The 20,128-nt window shown below is 36.9% G+C and overlaps 2 protein-coding genes across 2 annotated transcripts; one reads left to right on the top strand and one right to left on the bottom strand.

Annotated features, from left to right (window-relative positions):
• The first annotated feature begins 1,303 nt into the window (after positions 1–1,303).
• LOC127658125 (C-X-C chemokine receptor type 3-like) lies at positions 1,304–17,407 on the top strand. Its single transcript, XM_052147238.1, has 3 exons — positions 1,304–1,321; positions 13,015–13,389; positions 15,532–17,407. The coding sequence occupies exons 2-3, from the start codon at positions 13,018–13,020 to the stop codon at positions 16,252–16,254; spliced, it is 1,095 nt and encodes a 364-aa protein (XP_052003198.1). The 5' UTR covers positions 1,304–1,321; positions 13,015–13,017; the 3' UTR covers positions 16,255–17,407.
• LOC127658124 (uncharacterized) lies at positions 3,332–9,212 on the bottom strand. The gene is made up of 6 exons (XM_052147237.1): positions 8,936–9,212; positions 7,192–7,324; positions 5,737–5,971; positions 4,553–5,625; positions 4,283–4,451; positions 3,332–3,623 (listed from the first exon to the last, which is right to left on the bottom strand). The coding sequence occupies exons 4-6, from the start codon at positions 5,397–5,399 to the stop codon at positions 3,497–3,499; spliced, it is 1,143 nt and encodes a 380-aa protein (XP_052003197.1). The 5' UTR covers positions 5,400–5,625; positions 5,737–5,971; positions 7,192–7,324; positions 8,936–9,212; the 3' UTR covers positions 3,332–3,496.
• Positions 17,408–20,128: the final 2,721 nt, after the last annotated feature.

The following is a 20,128-nucleotide window of genomic DNA, read 5'->3' on the forward strand; positions in this document are numbered from 1 at the left end:
CTAGCAAAAAAAAAGCTAAATAACAGGCAGAGTATAAATTCATAGGGGAAAAGAAGACACTATAGCACAATAATTAAATGGGTGGAGGTGGAAAAGGACAACAATTTTTTCTAAAATAATTAATTACTGTGCTCCGTATTGTTATAAACACTGTAATCATCTCACCTGTAGTAAATCCGCCAATCCTCTGAAAAGTTACTACTACACTTAGGATGTGAAAAAATCATTTTGGTGAATTTTAGTGTTTATTTTTTTCTAAAATAATGTATTACTGTACTCATATAATTTGATCATACTGTAATAATCTCATCTGTAGTAAATCCATCTATCCACTGGTTAGTTACTACAACCTTTAGAATCTGAAATGATTATTTTGGAGAATTTTATTGTGTGGAGTTTTCCGATGGTCCCTAACACTCCGACGAATATCGAACTTAAAACCAACTTTACCCCGCTTCCCTTTTCTTTTCAAACTCTGCTTGATTTCTCTTCTCTATTCTCCTTTTTTTTTTTTAAGTTGTGAATTTCGCTTTGCTGTTACAGTAGTGACAGGTACATACTGACGCAAATAAAAAATCTCTGGTCATAAGAAAACCAAAAAGAACACGATGAATTGTGTGCAGTGATGTGTGCATGTAAGAAAGGTGAGAGAACCGGACGTGGTGAAAAGGTGTGAAAAAAACACCCCGTCGCATGAGCAACAGACAAGATAACGTGGAAAAAAAAAGAAAGAAAAAGTGTTTAACTTCACATTAATAATTTGTCACTCTGTTGCACAAAAATGCAACTTCATAATCATACTTGACAGAAAATAACACTTGAAAAAAGCATATTCAAAATAAACAGATAAATGCTTATAAAAAAAGCTAACCTGATTCAAAATATAAATAAATTCCAAGTGAAATGTTGAATTTGTATTTACTGTTAATTGCAAATGCACAGGAATGCAATGATCAGTTAGAACACTGGAGTTACAATGTCTCTGTAATGTTTTTGCTGGATGAGGAAAGGTCCCACAGAATGATTAAGCTCACAGACATGCACAACGAACAATGTTTAGCCAGCAAGTAACATGCATATCATATTTCTGGATTTCCCAGAGCATAACATTTCATTGAGAAGAAAGTTCAAGTGAGTATTTAAAATAGAATTATGAATGACAACTGATTGTTATCATATTTCCTCCTTTTAACAGGGTGCTCCCTGCGGCTGTCTCCTCCCTTTTACAACGCATCTGCTGTGACCTATACTTTGTTATAATTGAGCCACTCTCAATGTGTCAATCATTTTGGCACCTCTCAACTGTTGTGACCACATTTGCGTAAGTGTTTTTCCTTTTAAACCTTTTTCTTTTTCAGGCTACTTATTTGGCATCAGCCATTATGCACTTAATGTAAAAGAAATAAAAAACTGTTCGTGTTAATTTTTTCTCCCAGAAGAACGAAACATATAAATGTACCTTTTAAAGGTACACTGTAAAAAAAAACCCGTTGTTTTTACAGGAAAACGCTGGCAGCTGTGGTTACCAGAGAATTCCTGTAAAAAATACAGCAGCACAGTAGATAACTTTACTGGCGAAATATGTAAATTGATTTACAGTGAATGAAATCACGGGTGAATCACATTAAAAAACGGTTAATTCTACAAATGTTTTTTGTTAATTTTGCATAACTGTGTTGTATATAAATAGACCATTTCCTGTATTTTTTACATGTAATAATTGCTTATTGTGCATCAATAAATTATAAAATTAACAGGGAAATATCATACATAAAACTAATTTAAACTGCTAAAAACAACAGTAAAACTGCGTTTTAAATGGAGATGTTCTGTATATTAAACATAAAATCTATTCATAATATGCTGTATTTTTATGTTTTAATAATGAAGTTATATTGTGGTAGATCTAAAAAATACATCTTGAGAAAAGACAAGAGAGGAAAATATCACTTTTGGGAAATTTATTCAACAGCCATAGTCAATAGTTGTAAACAATTGGATGCATTTTTTTTTTTTTTTCAAACAAAGTTTGAAAACTTTTCAAACGTTTTTTGAACAAAGTTTAAGTGCCAGGCGCACAACAACAACCCAATTCACAACAGCAACACACACTCTTCCTGTCTGGAATGTTCCACAGTATGGCATAAAACAATTGGATGCATTTTTTTTCAATGTATACAACATGCAAAGAAGCTACAATGGTTATTTTAATATGAATCCCAGTTGAAATACTCCAGAAGTTACTCCTCTTTAAATCTGGACATTTTTTTGTCACAAAGTTTAAGTGTCAGGTGCTCAACAACAACCCAATTCACAACAACCACCCACTCTCCCTGTCTGGAATGTTCCACAGTATGGCATAAACTTATCTATCTCCATGGAGACAATCAGGTGATGCCAACAAGGCCAAGTTACAGGTCAGATCTGTGGAGAGGCGAGCCCCCTCAAAGTAAGAATGCATGTTTGTTAAAGGAACACGCCGACTTTTTGGGACTTTAGCTTATTCACTGTATCCCCCAGAGTTAGATAAGTCCATACATACCCTTTTCATCTCAGTGCGTGCTGTAACTGTCTGACACACCCACCGCTATCCTAGCTTAGCACAAAGACTTGAAGTAAATGGCTCCAGCTAGCATACTGCTCCCAATAAGTGACAAAATACGCCCAACATTTTCCTATTTATATGTTGTGATTTGTATAGTCACAGTGTGTACAAATGACAAGGTCATATGAGAGACAGCCATCTTTTAACCGTATACATACTGGGAACTATATTCTCAGAAGGCGAAGCACTGCTACTTGGGCGGAGTGATTTACTCGCAGCGCCTGAGAAGCCCCGTGGTGAGGAGCAGAGAGTTCAGCTCAGAGTGTTGCGCTAATCACTCCGCCCAAGTAGCAGTGCTTCGCCTTCTGAGAATATAGTTCCCAGTATGTATACGGTTAAAAGATGGCTGTCTCTCATATGACCTTGTCATTTGTACACACTGTGACTTTACAAATCACAACATATAAATAGGAAAATGTTAGCGTTATTGTCACTTATTGGGAGCAGTATGCAAGCTGGAGCCATTTACTTCAAGTCTTTGTGCTAAGCTAGGCTAGCGGTGGGTGCGTCAGACAGAGTTACAGCACGCACGGAGATGAAAAGGGTATGTATGGACTTATCTAACTCTGGGGATACAGTGAATAAGCTAAAGTCCCAAAATGTCGGCGAAGTTCCTTTTAAGATTATTTTTTGCAATAAAAAAAGTTCTAATTGAATAAATGCAAGATAGATAAGTTTTATACCATACTGTGGAACATTCCCACAAAGAAAGAACATCTTCATGAAACAAGCAGGTGGTGGACCCTCTACCAGAAAAAGTTACATAGTGCATTTAAAACAAAAATTACTTATTGTGCCTTAACCATAATACACATTGTGGATTTAAAGCGAAAACTAACAGTACCTCTTAAACAAACAGTCAGAGTCCACAGAAAGAGTCCATACTTAGGCTTAACACCACTCGTGATCGGAGAGTTCCTGTATCAGGGTGAGGACTCGAGGGTTCACGTTGAGACGACGCTTGGAGTTTTTGTTCTCTACTTTGGTTCCTTTTTCTGGGTTTATGGAGAAAAAACACCTGTAGAATAAAAGCATATTAAGCATTTTAATTGATCAGTAAAAAAAAAAAAAAAAAAATATGCACACACACACTGCTCAAAAAATAAAGAGAACACTTAACACAATGTAACTCCAAGTCAATCACACTTCTGTGAAATCAAACTGGAAATTATAGGCAATTAGCAAGACACCCCCAATAAAGGAGTGGTTCTGCAGGTCCTGCAGAACCACTCCTTTATTGGGGTGTCTTGCTAATTGCCTATAATTTCCACCTGTTGTCTATTCCATTTGCACAACAGCATGTGGAATTGATTGTCAATCAGTGTCCTAAGTGGACAGTTTGATTTCACAGAAGTGTGATTGACTTGGAGTTACATTGTGTTAAGTGTTCTTTATTTTTTGAGCGGTGTGTGTAATGTAATATATATAGAGAGAGAGAGAGAGACAGACACACACATATAACAGTCTGAGTCCGGGTCCGAGCTTGGCCGAGACTCAGGCCACACCCAGAGGCAAGGCCAAGAGTCAGACCCAGACTAAGACCGGGCTTGAGTCCGGCTCTTAGTCTGGGTCTGACTCTTGGCCTTGAGTCCCAGCCTTAGTTAAGGTCCGGATTAAGACCGGGACCTCAGAGACAGACTCCCAGGTCTGAAAAATGAGTAAGCCATGTTTACTCACCTTTGAAGAAACTCCAGAGTTGAAGCCAGCTCAGATGGATAATGGATATTAAAACAGTAGTAACTCCCGAACATGAGGCACAATGCAGAAATGAAGGAGGAGATGTTTGTGTTGATAAGGTTCCGATCCAGACTCAGCATGTACCTTGTTGCGGAATAGCAGGACTGTCCTATGAACAAATTTAACAGGTTATATTAATAAGCGCTGCACTCACATGACAAATTCTATAAACAGTGCAATTTAAAAAAAAGAGATATGAAACAGACTTACCACAGACAATAACAGTGGGTGTCAGAGGCACTTGCTCCAGTTGGACCTCTTCTGCCAGACATGTATCTTCTACATGGAAGAACATGGACTCCTCATCAAAGTAGCTGAGCAGAAGCAGGAGCATCTCTATCACATCATCTGAGCAGCCAGTCTGCAGTCCTCGCATCCTCTGAAGCCTTGCATAATTCTGAAGGAGCTTCTTGCTCTTGTTGACACAAACTGTGGTCATGTAGTTGAGAAGCCTTTTTCCCTTCAAATCCAAATTTCGTGTGAATGTCTCTTTGAGGTCAATCCCAGTCAGTTCCATGAAGTGGACTGACATGCCAAGTTCATCAAACCAAAACGGCCACTCCTCTCTAAGGCATTTGATACTTTTTCCCTGGTTGACATGTTGACGCTGGGTATAAAATGTGGACTTCATTAGACATTTTACCTCTTCTGGATTGGCATCAGAGTGTTGGAACATCACCTTGAGTTTTTCCATCTTTTGCTGCTGGCTCTCTTGAGTTTCTTCAAGGGGCAGAAATTTTACATTCCATTTAATGCATCCGTAAGTATCCTGCATTGCTGCTCTCTCTTCTAATGGGATCTCGTCTGTGTGGTCTGAGACATCAGTCTGATGTTTTCTTTTTCTTATTTTGGGTGTTGAAGTGCGCCTCACATTTTCAATTCTGTTTAGCAACTGTTTGACAAGTGAATGGTAGCCTGTTCCAACAATATCACCATCTATTACATCCTGGAGAGATTTGGGATATTTTGCCACCATTTTTGTTGCAACGTCAGTTGAATGCTTTTTACCTACATGAGGGCATTTTTCCATCATCTCAGTCACAACAATCCGGACCATTTTCCTCCTCAGTTTTGGGCCTGGCCTTTTTCCCTCTCCAAAGAATGCATCACTTCGTCAGGAAATTTACTCCATGGAATTTCAAAGTTGTCATCCCAATGTGTGTCAACTCCTGGGCTGCTGGAGGAGGTTGACGATGTACTTTGGGGTGAAACAGAGAGCAATGACCGCGATTGGGAAGGTGAGGCTTCCACAGATGATAGGGAGCTGTTCTCAGGAGTGTGGTCTTTAAATGACAAAAAAAATAAGATTATGATTCACACTGTACAATATTACACAATGTCCATGTCTGCTTTTGATTTTGAATAGTTGTGGGTTGTGTGGTGTTTTTACTTACATTTCTGTTTCCAAACAGAAAGAAGCTTTCTGGCTTGTACAGGTCTTAATGCAGTCATCAAATCAGCCTCCGTTACGAGCGTAGATCATCATACGTCTCGACTCCAATGGACTGCAAGTGCTCTTCCAGGATGTTTTTGTTCACTGCTTGAAGTTGTGGTAGGACTTCCATGATGGCGACATCTAGGAATGTTTGCTCTGAGTCACTCATATTTGCATTGAAGAAAAAATGCCACCTTCGAACAGAACAGAAAAAAATATACAGTACATACACTTAACAGAGCAGGGACATGCATCAGGTAACACTTTTATTAATGTCAAACTATTTAGAGTGAGAAGTGAGCTTTAATTGGACTTTATTTTGCCACAATACTGTGTTTTAGTGGAATGACTTGGTATCCATCAAGAATGTATGACACCAAAGGATAGAAATCGGGCAGGTCATTAATGTTGATACACTGTAACCCAAGACTGTCCTTTGTCACAGAATACAGATGGTATTCTGAGAGGAAGATGCCTTTGTGGATATCCATCAAAACATACACAGATGTGTCATTTTGAATCAAGATGAGTAGAAGTTCACCAATCTCCATATACTCATAATTTCTGTACACAAGAAACTGTCCTTTTTATATGCAGTGCCTTTGTACTGAATGTTTGTGGTAACTGTGGTATTGCTCTCTGAAAAGGCTAACTCCCTGACTGCATGTTTAATAGCGTTACTGTAGAGGTTGGGATAAAACGCACAGCTGTCCTTCACTTGCAGTAGTTTACTGCATTCTTGCCCGGCTAAAAGATATGCCTGATACATCTGATGACGCTCTGACAAAGTTTGACAAATGTTTTTGAAGTTTTTCAAGTGTCTGGCACATCTTTTAAAATAACTGTGTTTACTTTCAAACCTAATTGTCCATAACCTAATCAATGGACCAAATTTCAAGAGCAGTGCTGAATAATGGCGCAAATAGTGGTGCTTGGGTTTTAGTTGAATTTCAGGAAACAACATCTTTCTCGACTCCAAATATTCTTGGATCAAAATGTCAAGATATGCTATCTGGGACAAGGAAATGTTCTGAGCACAAATAAGATCCACAATGTCTTTTAGCTGGAGAGCTAACTGCCATACTTCATCCTCATGGTTTTGCACTTTGTCACCAATCAAAACTGGTAGCAATCTCAAAAGGTTCCAGTTTTGAATGGCTTGCCCCGATAACTTGGCTCCGTCAGGGTTGACAGCACATGGCTTTGTGAGTGCTTCAGATCCTTTGTACTTAAACTGTTTGATGCGCCTGTTTAAGAGGGAGTATGTGAACCATTTTTGCTTTTTTATAATGTTCTTCAGGTACAGTGCTAGATCATATGACAAGACTCCTTCAAAGAGGTCATGACCTAAACATGGCGGGAGACCAGGCTGGGATACGTGAAAAGACTCAAGGGTATTAAAGATAGACTTTACCTTTATTCCTCTGACACCTTGGATGTTTTCAGCCTGGAGATCAGCAACAGCCGCGTCATACGTCTCTGGGGTGCGTGGAGGACCACAGACATTCGGATCAGCCTCAAACTCACTTCTTGTGATTTCACAGTACCTGCAAAAATAATGAGAGCGGCTGAAGTTCTCTGTAAACCCACCTATGCAATGAGAACCCAAGTTATCCCCAGCAATGCAGTAAAGACCCCTTTTACGGTTTCTCCATCTACATTTATTCCATCGGTCTCCAAGGATTTCAGATCTGCCAACAACTCTGAGAAAACTTTGGCTACTCCAAAACGCTTAAGGTCATTCTCAATACACAACAAGACTAAAAACATATTATCAGTATTTGAACGCAAATGAATGGGTAAATTTGCTAATGAAAGATAGACTGCAAGAACTTTGTGCGTCTTTTTAGCAGAACCCAGGGATTCACAACTTCAAATGAATCTTGGTACAAAATCAGTTTGAGGCTTTCAGGGTTTTCATTAAAGAACTGGTGACATTTGAAATTTTGTCCATCATATAAATCCGTAAAAACCTCTACATCAGGATCTCCAAACTGTTTTGACTGTGTATTCCTCCCTAAATGTGACTGCAAAAAGCTCTTCAGAGTTTCTGCCACTGGTATGTAGTAAGCACATTTTTCTGTCATGTTTTCATCCATTCCCAATGCCACTTTTTGGGGTTCGGTGTATTTAAACATTTTTGTGAATGTCTGATTTCTGGAGTATGTTGTTCTTAATTGTCCCTGATGACAGGCAGAGAACAAATCTGACTCTTTAATGCAGTCACAGATTTTAGTGACTGCTTCATCTGATAGGCTCATATCATGTTTTAATAAAGTATTTACTTTAGTTATTGTATAGGCTTGACCTAACTCATGCACATTTTGCATTTCCTCAACAATAGTCTGTATAGTAGAGGCAGGAATAAGCAGCTGTCCTTGCAGTTTAAGGTAAAAGAGACACATGTTTCTGAGATAAGACTGACTATCATTCTCTGGCATATCACTGGCTGCACTAGCTGTTGGCATGGCTTCATGTGTGTTTTCTGAATCATCTGTACTGGCAATGATATCTGGGGGCTGAGGTCGAGTTTCCCTGTACATGTTATCAATACCATCTGGGGAGCATGCTTTATGTTTCCTACACATGTGAGAAGTAAATGATGACTTTTTTGTAAATACGTGCTTACAACCACTTACTGGACATGACACCGACCTGCCCTCTCCAATATGATCATTTAAGTGAGACACTAGCTCTTTCACCGTGTGAAAATGGCGGGCACATAATGAAACTGCGCATTTTAAATCCGCAACAACAGCTATAGGAGCAGCTTGCGGTGCAGGTGCATTGTGCACACGATAAAAATGGCCCTTGAAAGCTGAGTAAGTGGTAAATGTTTGACTACAGTTGGCGCCAACACATTTGAAAAGACAACGGGGCTCATTTCTATGCACTCTGCAATGTAGTACATAGCCTCTTAATGTATCCAATTTCTTTTTACAAAAGACGCAGGTGATCATTTTTAGTATTTTAAGTGTTTGCCTGTGCTATTCAGCTTAACTAAGTTATCACGCATTGATCTAGCTAGCTAGCTAACGTTAACGTTAACATTAACGTTACTGGTATTAAATATCAACTGGTGCTAGCTTACACCATGTGCTTACACATTTTCGTTTGGTCTTGGGAAAAAAAAAAAGTAGGCTAAATGTGAAGCTTACCTTGCAAACTTTCAATTTTCGGATTGAACAGCAGCAGACCCTCCAAAAAACTTGTGTTAAAATCGTAGATTTGTCCTAAAAACTTTTAAAATGACAAAGTGGTCCGAAGATTTCTGCTGTGCCTCTGTTTTCTCTCTAGCAATCGCCGCTGGCTCGCAAGTTAATTGACGTTAGCACAGCAGCTGCAGCAGCCGTGAACAAGGAGCTCGTGCTTCTCCCGCTCTCACTTCAGTATCCAATCAGAGACGAGCTTCAATTGCGCACTATGAAATTCAAAATTAGGCAGACTAGTGCACAATGAGAGAGGACAGGTACAAGTCTGTGGTTAGAGGAAGCACTGTTAGGTTGTTTAGCCTGTGAAAATGATACAATGCTCAAATTTTATAAATATAAATAGAAAACTAGGCTAAGTATTACATTAAAATTTAAAGACTAAAAGAAACGTAAAGCCTACAAGGATTATGGTTAGGACTGAACAGAAAATTATAATTTTAATTCCTTATACACACACTCTATAAATACAGTAGGCTATACAAATAAATCATAAAGTGATGTGAAGGCACTGTTTGGTTGTTTAGCCTGTGATAATGACACAATGCTCAAATTATTACTATTATTTTATCAATAGGCCAATGTAGAAAACCAGGCTATTACATTAAAATTGAAAGACTAAAAGAAACATAAGGCATTATACAAGGATAAGGACTGAACAGAAGTAGGCTATTACTTTATATCAATCATTTTAATGTCTTATACACACACTCAACAATAAAGCCTAAATTATAAAAACAATGTTATTATAATTGTAGCCTATTTTTATATATAAGATAGGCAACCTCTCAGGTTCACAATTAATTTTTTGTGAAAACATTTTTATTACCTCAATTTGCATCGTTTCATCAATCATGATAAAAGTACAGCATAAACTTGTAAAGTGATTTACATTTGTATTTTTTAAGAACAACTGACTAAAACTTTATTTTTTACAATATTTGCATGTCAAATTAACAAAATTGTTTTGTTATGAGTATTACAGTATTTCTCTGTTTTTGATACCAATATTTGTAGTTTTAACAAATAAATTTGATTATAATCACATATTGTTGTTGTAAATATAACAAAAACATTCTGTTTAATAGGTTACAAAAAATCACTGTAATTCAAACAAAAAATATATGTTTTTGGGTTTACAATACTTTTCTGTAGGGATTTTACATAGTTTTTCTGTAAATTTCACGGTCATTTTTTACAGTGTACACAATATGTCCGATACAATTATGTTCCCCCAAGAAGTTAGAACAGTTTACATTTTACAGTTTAGTACTTTGTTTTTCTGAGAGCATCAATGCTAAAAAAATGACAATAATGTTTTCACGGCTGTTTTATTGTTTTAGTAATATTACTCTTGCTTCCTTTTTCTGCTCAGAAAAAGCATTAGATTTTATTTCTTGCTTTCCTTGTGTTGCAAGTAATGTGTTTTTAATTTTATATTTATTATTGATCATCTTCAGTTCAATTTGTGAATAATGATTATCAGAAATTATAGCAATAATAATAAGTAAATAATAATAAAAATAAAAATAAAACACTGGGACAAGACTGGGAGAGATTACTTTATTTCTACTGTCGGTTCATCCAAAATAAAGGGGAAATACCAGGCAATGAGCAATTTCCACCTCCAAAGATTTCGGGTTTCAATTACAGAAATTGCGAACATTTTTCAGTAAATACCGTGGTTTCCCCTAAATAGTAGATTCATGACAATAGATGTAGCCTACACGAGGCTACCAGGGGTGGGTTTACGATTTCTGATGCACCAAGCATCCGACCAAGCCGGGGCCCCATTTCAAAAATATTTGCTTCAAAAATAAATCATAATTTTAAATTCATCCTATCAACCATTGTAGCAAAGTACATTCACAATGTTTAATGAAATAAAATACACTTAATGCATGTTTTCCAGTTTTTCCACAGTGATAAAAAAGAAACTATTTACCTAGATTTTAACAATATATATATATATATTTGTGTTGGTCTGTGTGCAAAATGTACTACTTCACCCAGTATCATTTTGTAATTCAGTTGTTATATATTAATATTATAACCCAACAATTATTAATTGTTGTCCAGTTTGTCATATTAGTATTACTGAGGATTTGTTGTATGCAATAGTAATATTTTCCTGTCTTATTTACTTTCACTTGGAGTTTATGTTCTGATGTTGATGTTGTATTTTATGTAATCATTGTAGGCAACATTCGTAATAAACAAAGAAAGCACGGCGACCCCTCAAGACACTAAGAGAAAAAAAACATTGCAGTTTATCAAGCGCTGAAACTTTGCTTGTTGCAGAACAATCTGGGATAATATGAAACATTGAAACAGTCTTTCAATGACTGTTCACCTCTTTGCTACCTGAACTTGTTCAGAACGTTCAGTCTTTGTGACACCTGCGCTAAAGAACCCAATCTAGACAGTTCAACGACTGAAACAGAACGCAGGTGTCTCAGGATGCATTTAGAAACCTAACTCATCCGCTCGCGCGTATCTATAAGTGAGAGCGCGTGCACGAAAAAGTTCGTATGGCCTCCATATATATTTAATAAATTACAAACCCGAACCCTCCTTAAAAACTCAGCTTTCCCGAAACGCGACTTATAACTCGAACCGCTCTAATTGAGTGCTGACAACAGCGTGTTCGCGCGTGTCCCCAGAACATCATATCACCCCTCAAGCATTTTTTGCGGTGCTTTCCACCCATTTGCGTGGTTTACGTGGTGGTTAAAACCGCTACTGTTACAAATGAAACTCATCTTCAAAGACATGGTAGCCTACTTTTTCCAGGAATGACCCTGCGAGCGGTGTTGACCAACAACAACATTGTTGTATCAGCAACAATGTAAACGTCACATGAGTTTTATTTTTTTTATTAGAGGTCACATGAGTTTTCAGTTCAATATACATTTTGTGATTTCTGACTGTGATGACGCGTTTCCGCTTTATATATCAGCGTAAATCTCGCTTTTTTTTATACATTTAAAAATATATATATTACGTGTAAATGTATAACATGTATAACACCATGGGTTTAGTTAATCTGCTCAGAGATTAACTTGTATTATCTGGTATTTTCTCTCATCCTGTTTGATTGTTTTAACCCACCGCTCTCTAGTTTTCTTTTTCTTTTGGAAAGACATTCAAATGTAAGAGTGGGGTTTATCTCTTTGTCTTGGAGTAAATGGGTAAGTGAAAATAGCATGTGCTTTGATCTCGCATTCGTCGCTGTCGATGTTTTTACCCTGTAAACATTTACTTCTGCGCTTAAAAACCATGTGTAATAAAGGTATATTAGGCTATGAATAAAAACATTAATGTGCTCTGTGGCAAGTGTGGTTTTCCAATTTCGTGTATCTGCTTGAAAGAGTCATATACTTGAATGTGATAGCACTTGAACCTGAAAAGAAATGACAACAGACATTAAACAAAACATATTTTAAATATTAACATACTGTATAACGTAATTTTCTGAGACTTGTGTCTCTGCAGAACAAAAATAGTCGTTTTTCAATCAATTGCTTTACACTATTTACCTACAACACTGAGATTCCTTACTTTCATTGGGTAGTTCAGAAACGCCCATCCCGATTTGAAAACACCCACCGATTGAGAAACGCCCATTATTGTTCCACTGAGACCTATGCTTCTTTCTTGGCAAATCAGCTTGACTGCCATCATGTTGTCTCATTGCCCTCTTCTGGTAATAAACGTTCCTTCAGCTAATATACTTCAAATGTAAAGGATGTCTGGCTTATAACTGTAGGAGATCTGTTTAGAGTAAATGTTGTAAGTTGTAATTTTTTAGGGGACATCTAGGCAACTAGTCAAACGTTTTCACATACAAAATGCTGTCACATTCACACTTCAGTCTTTCACATATAAAATGCTTGGACAGTCACAACATTTTAGCTCTCATAGTCACTTGTGAATACTAATCAAAGTGGTGAAAGTGTGAGCACTTTGTAATAATGTGTACTGGTAGAAATAGAAACTAACACTTTCTAATTAATATTTCTTTGCAGAAAATGAATGTTAAAACCACGATCACCCTGAGCAGTGAGGACTTTTCTGGGGGATCTAGTTATGATAACTACAGCGGTGACTATGAGTCCTGCTGTGGAGTGGTCTGTGATCAGGAGACTAGCATGCACTTCAATGCCATTTTTATTCCGGTCCTTTACTCTGTAGCGCTGGTTGTGGGGCTTGTGGGAAATGGGCTGGTACTGGTGGTGCTGTGGAAAAAGAAGGCAAGCTGGAATGTTACGGACATCTTCATCTTCCATCTGAGCATAGCAGACAGTCTATTGCTGCTAACACTGCCGCTCTGGGCTGTAGAGGCAGTTAAGGAATGGAGCTTTGGCACAGGACTCTGCAAGCTGACTGGAGCTTTGTTCAAGGTGGGCAAGAGTATTCAGGGCCAAGTGTCTAAGTTAATTTTAACATGAAAAATTGAATAAATAAGTCCACTGCTTCTCTATTTTATTGTATTGTTTAACCTAGTGTAAAGGGAATCATGGAAAGGAGGAGGTGAGAACCGGCTTGAGAATATAAATAGTATTTTAATGAAGAACTTAACCAAAAAGACAAACACACAAAGGTGTCTGAAAATCTCTCTCTCTCTCTCTCTCTCTCCTCTCGCTCCACCCTGTCACACCTCAATGATCTTAATGCAAGCCAATAATATATTGTAGGTTTGGTCTGATAGCTTGGATAAATCAATGCAAATAATAAGATGCAACTAACAGATATGATTTGCTCACATCCTTGAAAAACTAAGCAAAGCATATTAAAGAAAGATGTATACAACAAACAAAAAAATTCAGACTATATACATAAAATATGGGTTTACTCACAGTAAGTAAAAACACAGTTGTGCAGACCACAATTAGCTTTTTGTTAGGTGAATAATTGTCAGAAACCATAAAAATTCAAGAGATATTTAGAAACCACAATTTACATTTTGCTAGCTGATGTCATGTTAAAAGGATAGTTGAAAATTCTCTCATCATTTACTCACCCTCATGTCACCCCCTTTCTTTATTCAGAAGAACACAAAGATTTTTAAAAGAATATTTCAGCTCTGTACAAGTGAACGGTGATCAGACCTTTGTAGCTCCAAAAGTCATAATATAAACATAGTAGTAATCCATACGACTTCCGTGTTTAAATCTGTATCTTTAGAAGCCATATAAAAGGTGTGGGTGAGAAACGGATCAAAATGTAAGTCCTTTTTTTTTTTGTTGCTCTAAATCTCCACTTTCACTTTTACATCTGAATTTCACATGTGGTGCCTGTTTAGTTTCACATCTAAAACTGAAAGTTAAAGTGGAGATTTAGATTATGTCCTCAGTGAGGAATGAATGCTAAGATGAATAATACAATTCTAGAATACATCCAGCTTTTTTAAGAACACAGAAGTGTTCCACAATTCATAACAGAAGCCTGTTTTTTTGTTTTCCGGTCTCCAGTGTTTTCAGTTGCATTGACTTGTGTTTTTAGCAGATAATGTTACGTTTAGCATATTTAAATTGCTTAGCATATAAAAATTGCTAAATGAAAAAGCATGTGGCTCCATACTGCAGATATTTTACAGAGCCGTCACCTTTTGACAGTAGCTTACTGTTCAAAGGAGTGGCTATAGATGACATGATGTGATAGGCCAAACCCTGCACAAGTTGAGCCAGAACCCATTTTTACTAGAGGTGTAAAAAAAAAGATTGTATCGTAGGATACAACACTCACTATACAATACCAGGCATATGTATCGTATGATACATGAACATGAACAAGCACATTATTGTCTAAATATAATCAGGCAGCGGAACATTGAGAGCTGCGGAAAAGTCTCCTCCCTGGAGAGGCGGCACTGAGTGCTCACAGGAAAACAGAGAAACACACTCATAGTACATACAGTAGGCGAGAAGATCAATGGCAAGCACAAAGTAGATTGTACTGTAGTGGGGGATGAGGAGAGGTAACCCCCCCAATAATCAAAACAACCAAGTACAACCCCCCCTCCCCATCCTGCAACATATATGCATCGTAGAACCAGAGGTCAGGTTCCTGTTGAGTTTTCCACCACTTTTCAACATTGAAAAGAGTTTTGTCCATGCAATAGTTACTACAGCTTGTTCACAGGGTGATTTCAGACAACAAGGCATGATTTCTAGAGAGCTGTTTTGAAACTATGTGTATTGTGAAAAGTGCTACACAAATATAAATGACTAGAGTGTAGACAAACATATTTTCTCAAGAAAAACATGACACTTATAACTCTGTTTTTTGTTGCCAATGTCAGACACTTTTGTGGCATTTATGATTAAAAAAACATTTATGTCAAATCCTTGAATACATTTGAGAGAAGCATTTGTGGTGTTCTTGCATTGTATCATGAAATGTGTGTATCGTTCACATTGTTTAACATTGTTTCACATTGTCATCCCGGCAGCCAGTGTTTGGGAAGGAATACTGTAGTGTTGATATTCAGTAGGAAATGTTAAGAATCAGCTTCAGGTTTAAAATCTTTCTTTCTACATCAGATCAATTTCTACTGTGGCATCTTCATGCTGGCATGCATCAGTCTTGACCGTTACCTGTCCATTGTCCATGCAGTGCAGATGTATTCTCGTAAAAAGCCCATGGTGACGCACTGTTGCTGTCTGATCATCTGGTTGTTCTGTCTACTGCTCTCCATTCCTGACTGGACATACCTCAAGGCCATTTCAGACTCCAGACGTCAAGATAAAATAGAATGTGTTCCCATTTACCCCTCTATTTCCTGGGAACTGGCCACTCGTCTGCTCTACCATGTGGTGGGTTTCGCACTGCCGGCACTCATGCTGCTGTTCTGTTACTCTTCTATCATTGTGCGGCTTCAACGCGGCTCCCAGGGCATGCAGAAAAAGAGAGCCATGCGTGTTATTGTAGCCCTAGTACTGGCCTTCTTCATCAGCTGGACACCCTACAACATCACCCTCATCGTCGAAACCATCCAAAGCAATAAGAACATCAGTTCCAATAACCAAGCATGTATCAGCAGCACAGCAATGGATGTAGCCATCACAGCTACTTCCACATTGGGCTACTTACACTGCTGTGTCAATCCAATTCTTTATGCTTTTGTGGGGGTGAAATTTCGTCAGCATTTGCTGGACATGTTGAGACCTCTAGGTTTCACACTCAAGGGCCCAGCAGGGCTGATGTCCTGGAAGAGCTCTGCATGGTCAGGGTCAGTGGACACCTCACACATTTCTGCTTTCTGAAATGTATATGGCATCAAACTGGTATATGTAAACAATCAGTGATCTTTTTCTTTGGCAGCCTTAAACATTTGCACTAGTATTATATCAAAGGAGTAAGGTACATATATTGACAGAGGAGCAATGTACATATAAGTATATATATATTTTCTAGTGGCTTTGCTGTTTAGCTAGCATAAAGACTGTATTATAATGAGGAATGCAGAGGAGTGTCATTTAATCTATCTTTCAGAAATGTTTCTTTGTACACATGGCAGTGACAATCTCCACTGTTTCAGCTGAAGCAGGTAGCTTCACAGTGGTAATTTTTTAACAATATGGATTCTGTACATAATCATTCAGTAATATAACATTAAAGTATACAAAATATATACGTAAATAACTGCATCATAAGTAAATAATAAGTAAACTCAGGTCTGTATAAAATGAAGATGTTATTAAATAACGTAAATGTTTTGTTGTTGCTTTTGTTGTTTTTATATTTGTTCAATGTGAATGATTAAAGTCTCTCCAAATTAATAAATAAGTATTACACATTGTGCGAATTCCAATCGAAAGTGATCATCCCTATGTCCTACTCACTTCAGAGAACAGAGCTCCTTATGCGGGCACTCTGAAGGGAGCATATTAAGACTGCATGAATGTACCCTTCACTAAAAGTCTTGCAGTAGGAAAGTGCAAAAAAAATGCATTTTCTTACTTCTTTACAATTTTGAATGACCCTTTGAGTGGCGTTTTCCTTCTCGCAGTGCCCTTCAAGGGCACAAAAATGCAGTTTGAAAAACGCCCACTGGCATTCTAGAGTTGTTGTATGAACTGTTCCTGAGATGTTACATCTAACTATTTGTTTTTCATATTTGCTTGTTTCCCCATATAGTTTTACAATAATAAAATAAATATTTCTAAATATAAGGTATCTACTGATTTGCTGAAAATACATTTTCAAATAAGTTTTGTAATGATAAGGAGAACAGTGGTAAATGTATAATTTTGTAGCTTACTGTCATTCCTATTCCTTTTTCCTTATTTTTTGTATATAACATTTACAACATTTAACATCCCTATGTAATTTCAGTAAGAATATCCTACTGTCTTTTTAGTCATAGCTACACCATGATTTGTCCATTCTGTCTCTTCAATAATCCTGTAAAACTGCAATGCAATAAAAAATAATTAGAGTTATAATGTGTATTTAATTTACTATGTTTTCCACATTTGTCAATACGTAGGCCAGAATGTTTTTAGTGGTGCATAGCCTACATATGTAAGGTGATATCAAATTAACAATAGGAAAAAAAATACTTTCTTGATTTTACATCAACACCTAAATTGAAATGAACTCACAGGCATCATGTGTATTTGATAATTACGCCTCAATTTATTGATTGAAATTTACTGATGAGCTTAAAGCATCAAAGTTTTCACTATTTCAGCAACTATTTTATGTACAGATTCCACGTTCTGTCTGGATGCCTAAATCTCTCTCTCCTATAAAGTTGGGGTTTAAAGATTAGATTAAGGGGTAGGGATAGGTTTAAAGGTAGGTGTGGGGTTTCTGTGGGAAGAGGTATATTTCCACATCACTATCCCCTTCTTGTTTATATGCATGTAATTATCCATAACTTTCCTTTTCTTTTTTTAGTTCACATTAATTACTGTACATATTTTGCAGAAAAAAATAGAACATGGTGGTACATTCACACATTTAAACATACTTCATATAAATATGCAAATGTATTATGCATGTTTAACTATTTTTATCAGTTCATATTTTATTTAATATTCTAATTGTTTCTTTTTCATTGAAGCCTCTAGGGGGCAGCTGGCAACTGTTAAATTAAATCAAGTTTCAAAATGAATATGAACATGACAACAGTCAAAACATTAGTTGTAGTATAACCTCCAAAGTTAATCAAGAGACCAATTGTGTGTTACTGAACTCCTGTTCAGCACTCTTTAATAACACAGAATGAGGATGGATTGGTGTGATTTCCACCCAATTGACCAAATTATCATAAATTGACAAACCAGTCTAAGCAGACATGATAAAACAAGTCTGCATACTGTATAAATATGTGATGTTGAATCTATTCTGTCACATTCAAAATTCCCCTACCATGGCCACTAAAGTGCACACTATCCTTTTTTGTTATGTGGTTACTGGCCCGGCCCATAAGACAATAAAAACAAAATTGCAAATTTTTTATGCAAATCCTGAGGAAGGAGCATTGACTATCAGTCTACACTAGAGTGTGCTAACGCAAAGCAGTAAATGAAGATCAATTCCAGCTACAAACAATTATAAAATTCTTCTAGGTAGCACTTCTATTGCTTCACGAGTTTTTATTTTAGGTCCTTTGAATACATATATCTACATGACTATTAACACGATTTTACTTCACAAATACAGTATGTCAGTACAATTGTGACACAGACACACACAGTGGAAGGGAAATGAACATTTAACATTTCAACTTGCAAATGTATGCAATTTCCTGACCACACACACAGAGTGATCATTTAAATTCCATGAATCCATCAAACAACAAAATTATATATGCTTATTTTGTTTTACATCATATTTCTTCACATCATGATGACTCATGGAGAAACAATTTGATGGAATATTGATGATTTCAGATCTCATAGCTTTGCAAACTTTAGGTTAGCATGTTGTCTCAAAAGAGGATCACACCTTTTTTTTCACAAACATATTTTAAACCACTGGTGTCTGGTGGTTTGAACATAAGTTTAAAAAAATGCTTAAAATTTTCTCTCAGACATAAAACCTTTTTTTGTTCAGGATGATGAAACATCCCCAAAAGTATTTAGGACACTGCATTGGCAGGACAGCACAAAGGCTTGGGTCCATACATTAAGCCTCTTTCTCTCTCTGAACACATGCGTGTTGTTATCTATTTTCATAGGGACTCGTTTATGAGAACTGCATAAAATTACAACAGTGAAAATCCCAACAGGAGTCTTTCTAAATCTTTCATAATGTATATAAAATGCTATGGTGAATAAGAGAAAGGGACTTCCTCTAAATGTATGACAACAACAATTAGGGAAGGAAAGGTTGTGTATAACCCTATCCCTCATGACCCTGTGATCATTCTCTCAATTCACAATGACTATGATTATTTGGCAAATAAAATATCAATGAATAAACAATTAATTTTCAAGCCTATTTGATGTTTTCTTTTTTCTCATGACAAACATTTACATTTACCTCATCTTGAACACGTCTTATCTCTTATGTAAGTCACAGAAGCCACCCTCACAGAAACCACCGACCTGTAGAAATCGAACAATCAATTTGTCAAATTGAGTAGTATCAAACAACCAGTAATGGGAGCTGAGATGATAGCTTATTCATCAACAAAACCGCTGATGGTGTGATACCATTTTTATGGTGCTCTATCCCATTGCATCTTACCTTGCTACTGTCACACTGTGGCTTGCTCACTGGGGGCTTTGTAAGGCATTATTCTATGTTAAACCATTTTAGAACATATATTGTGAAAAGTGCTACACAAATAAAATTAGCATTTTGAACTGGACATTTAACAAACTACTTTTTCACCGACAACATCTTTGAAGGGACAGTCCACACACAAAAAAGAATGTTGTGTCATCATTTCCTCAACCTCTTGTATGACTAGTATGACTTGCTTCCTTCTTTTGAACACAAGACATTTTGAAATGTTTTAATGCTGCTCTATTTCCCATACAATGAAACTTAAAGGTGACTAAGGCTGTCAATTCCCCAAATTCTACCTAACATTTTCTTTTGTGTTCCATGCTAGAAAGAAAGCCATAAGGGATTGGAAAATTGCAAGGCTGAGTAAATGTAGACATAATTTTCATTTTTGGG

The sequence above is a fragment of the Xyrauchen texanus genome, chromosome 17 (genome assembly GCF_025860055.1).
Source record: "Xyrauchen texanus isolate HMW12.3.18 chromosome 17, RBS_HiC_50CHRs, whole genome shotgun sequence".
Classification (NCBI taxonomy): Eukaryota; Metazoa; Chordata; class Actinopteri; order Cypriniformes; family Catostomidae; genus Xyrauchen; species Xyrauchen texanus.

Excerpts from the sequence above, each read along its gene's own strand:
- LOC127658124 (XM_052147237.1), bottom strand. The coding sequence starts at position 5,399 with ATGGTCCGGATTGTTGTGACTGAGATGATGGAAAAATGCCCTCATGTA. Across the intron at positions 4,452-4,552 it reads ACCCACTGTTATTGTCTGTG|GACAGTCCTGCTATTCCGCA; the intron begins GTAAGTCTGTTT and ends ATTTGTTCATAG. Across the intron at positions 3,624-4,282 it reads ACTCTGGAGTTTCTTCAAAG|GTGTTTTTTCTCCATAAACC; the intron begins GTGAGTAAACAT and ends TTTATTCTACAG.
- LOC127658125 (XM_052147238.1), top strand. The coding sequence starts at position 13,018 with ATGAATGTTAAAACCACGATCACCCTGAGCAGTGAGGACTTTTCTGGG. Across the intron at positions 13,390-15,531 it reads TGACTGGAGCTTTGTTCAAG|ATCAATTTCTACTGTGGCAT; the intron begins GTGGGCAAGAGT and ends TTTCTACATCAG.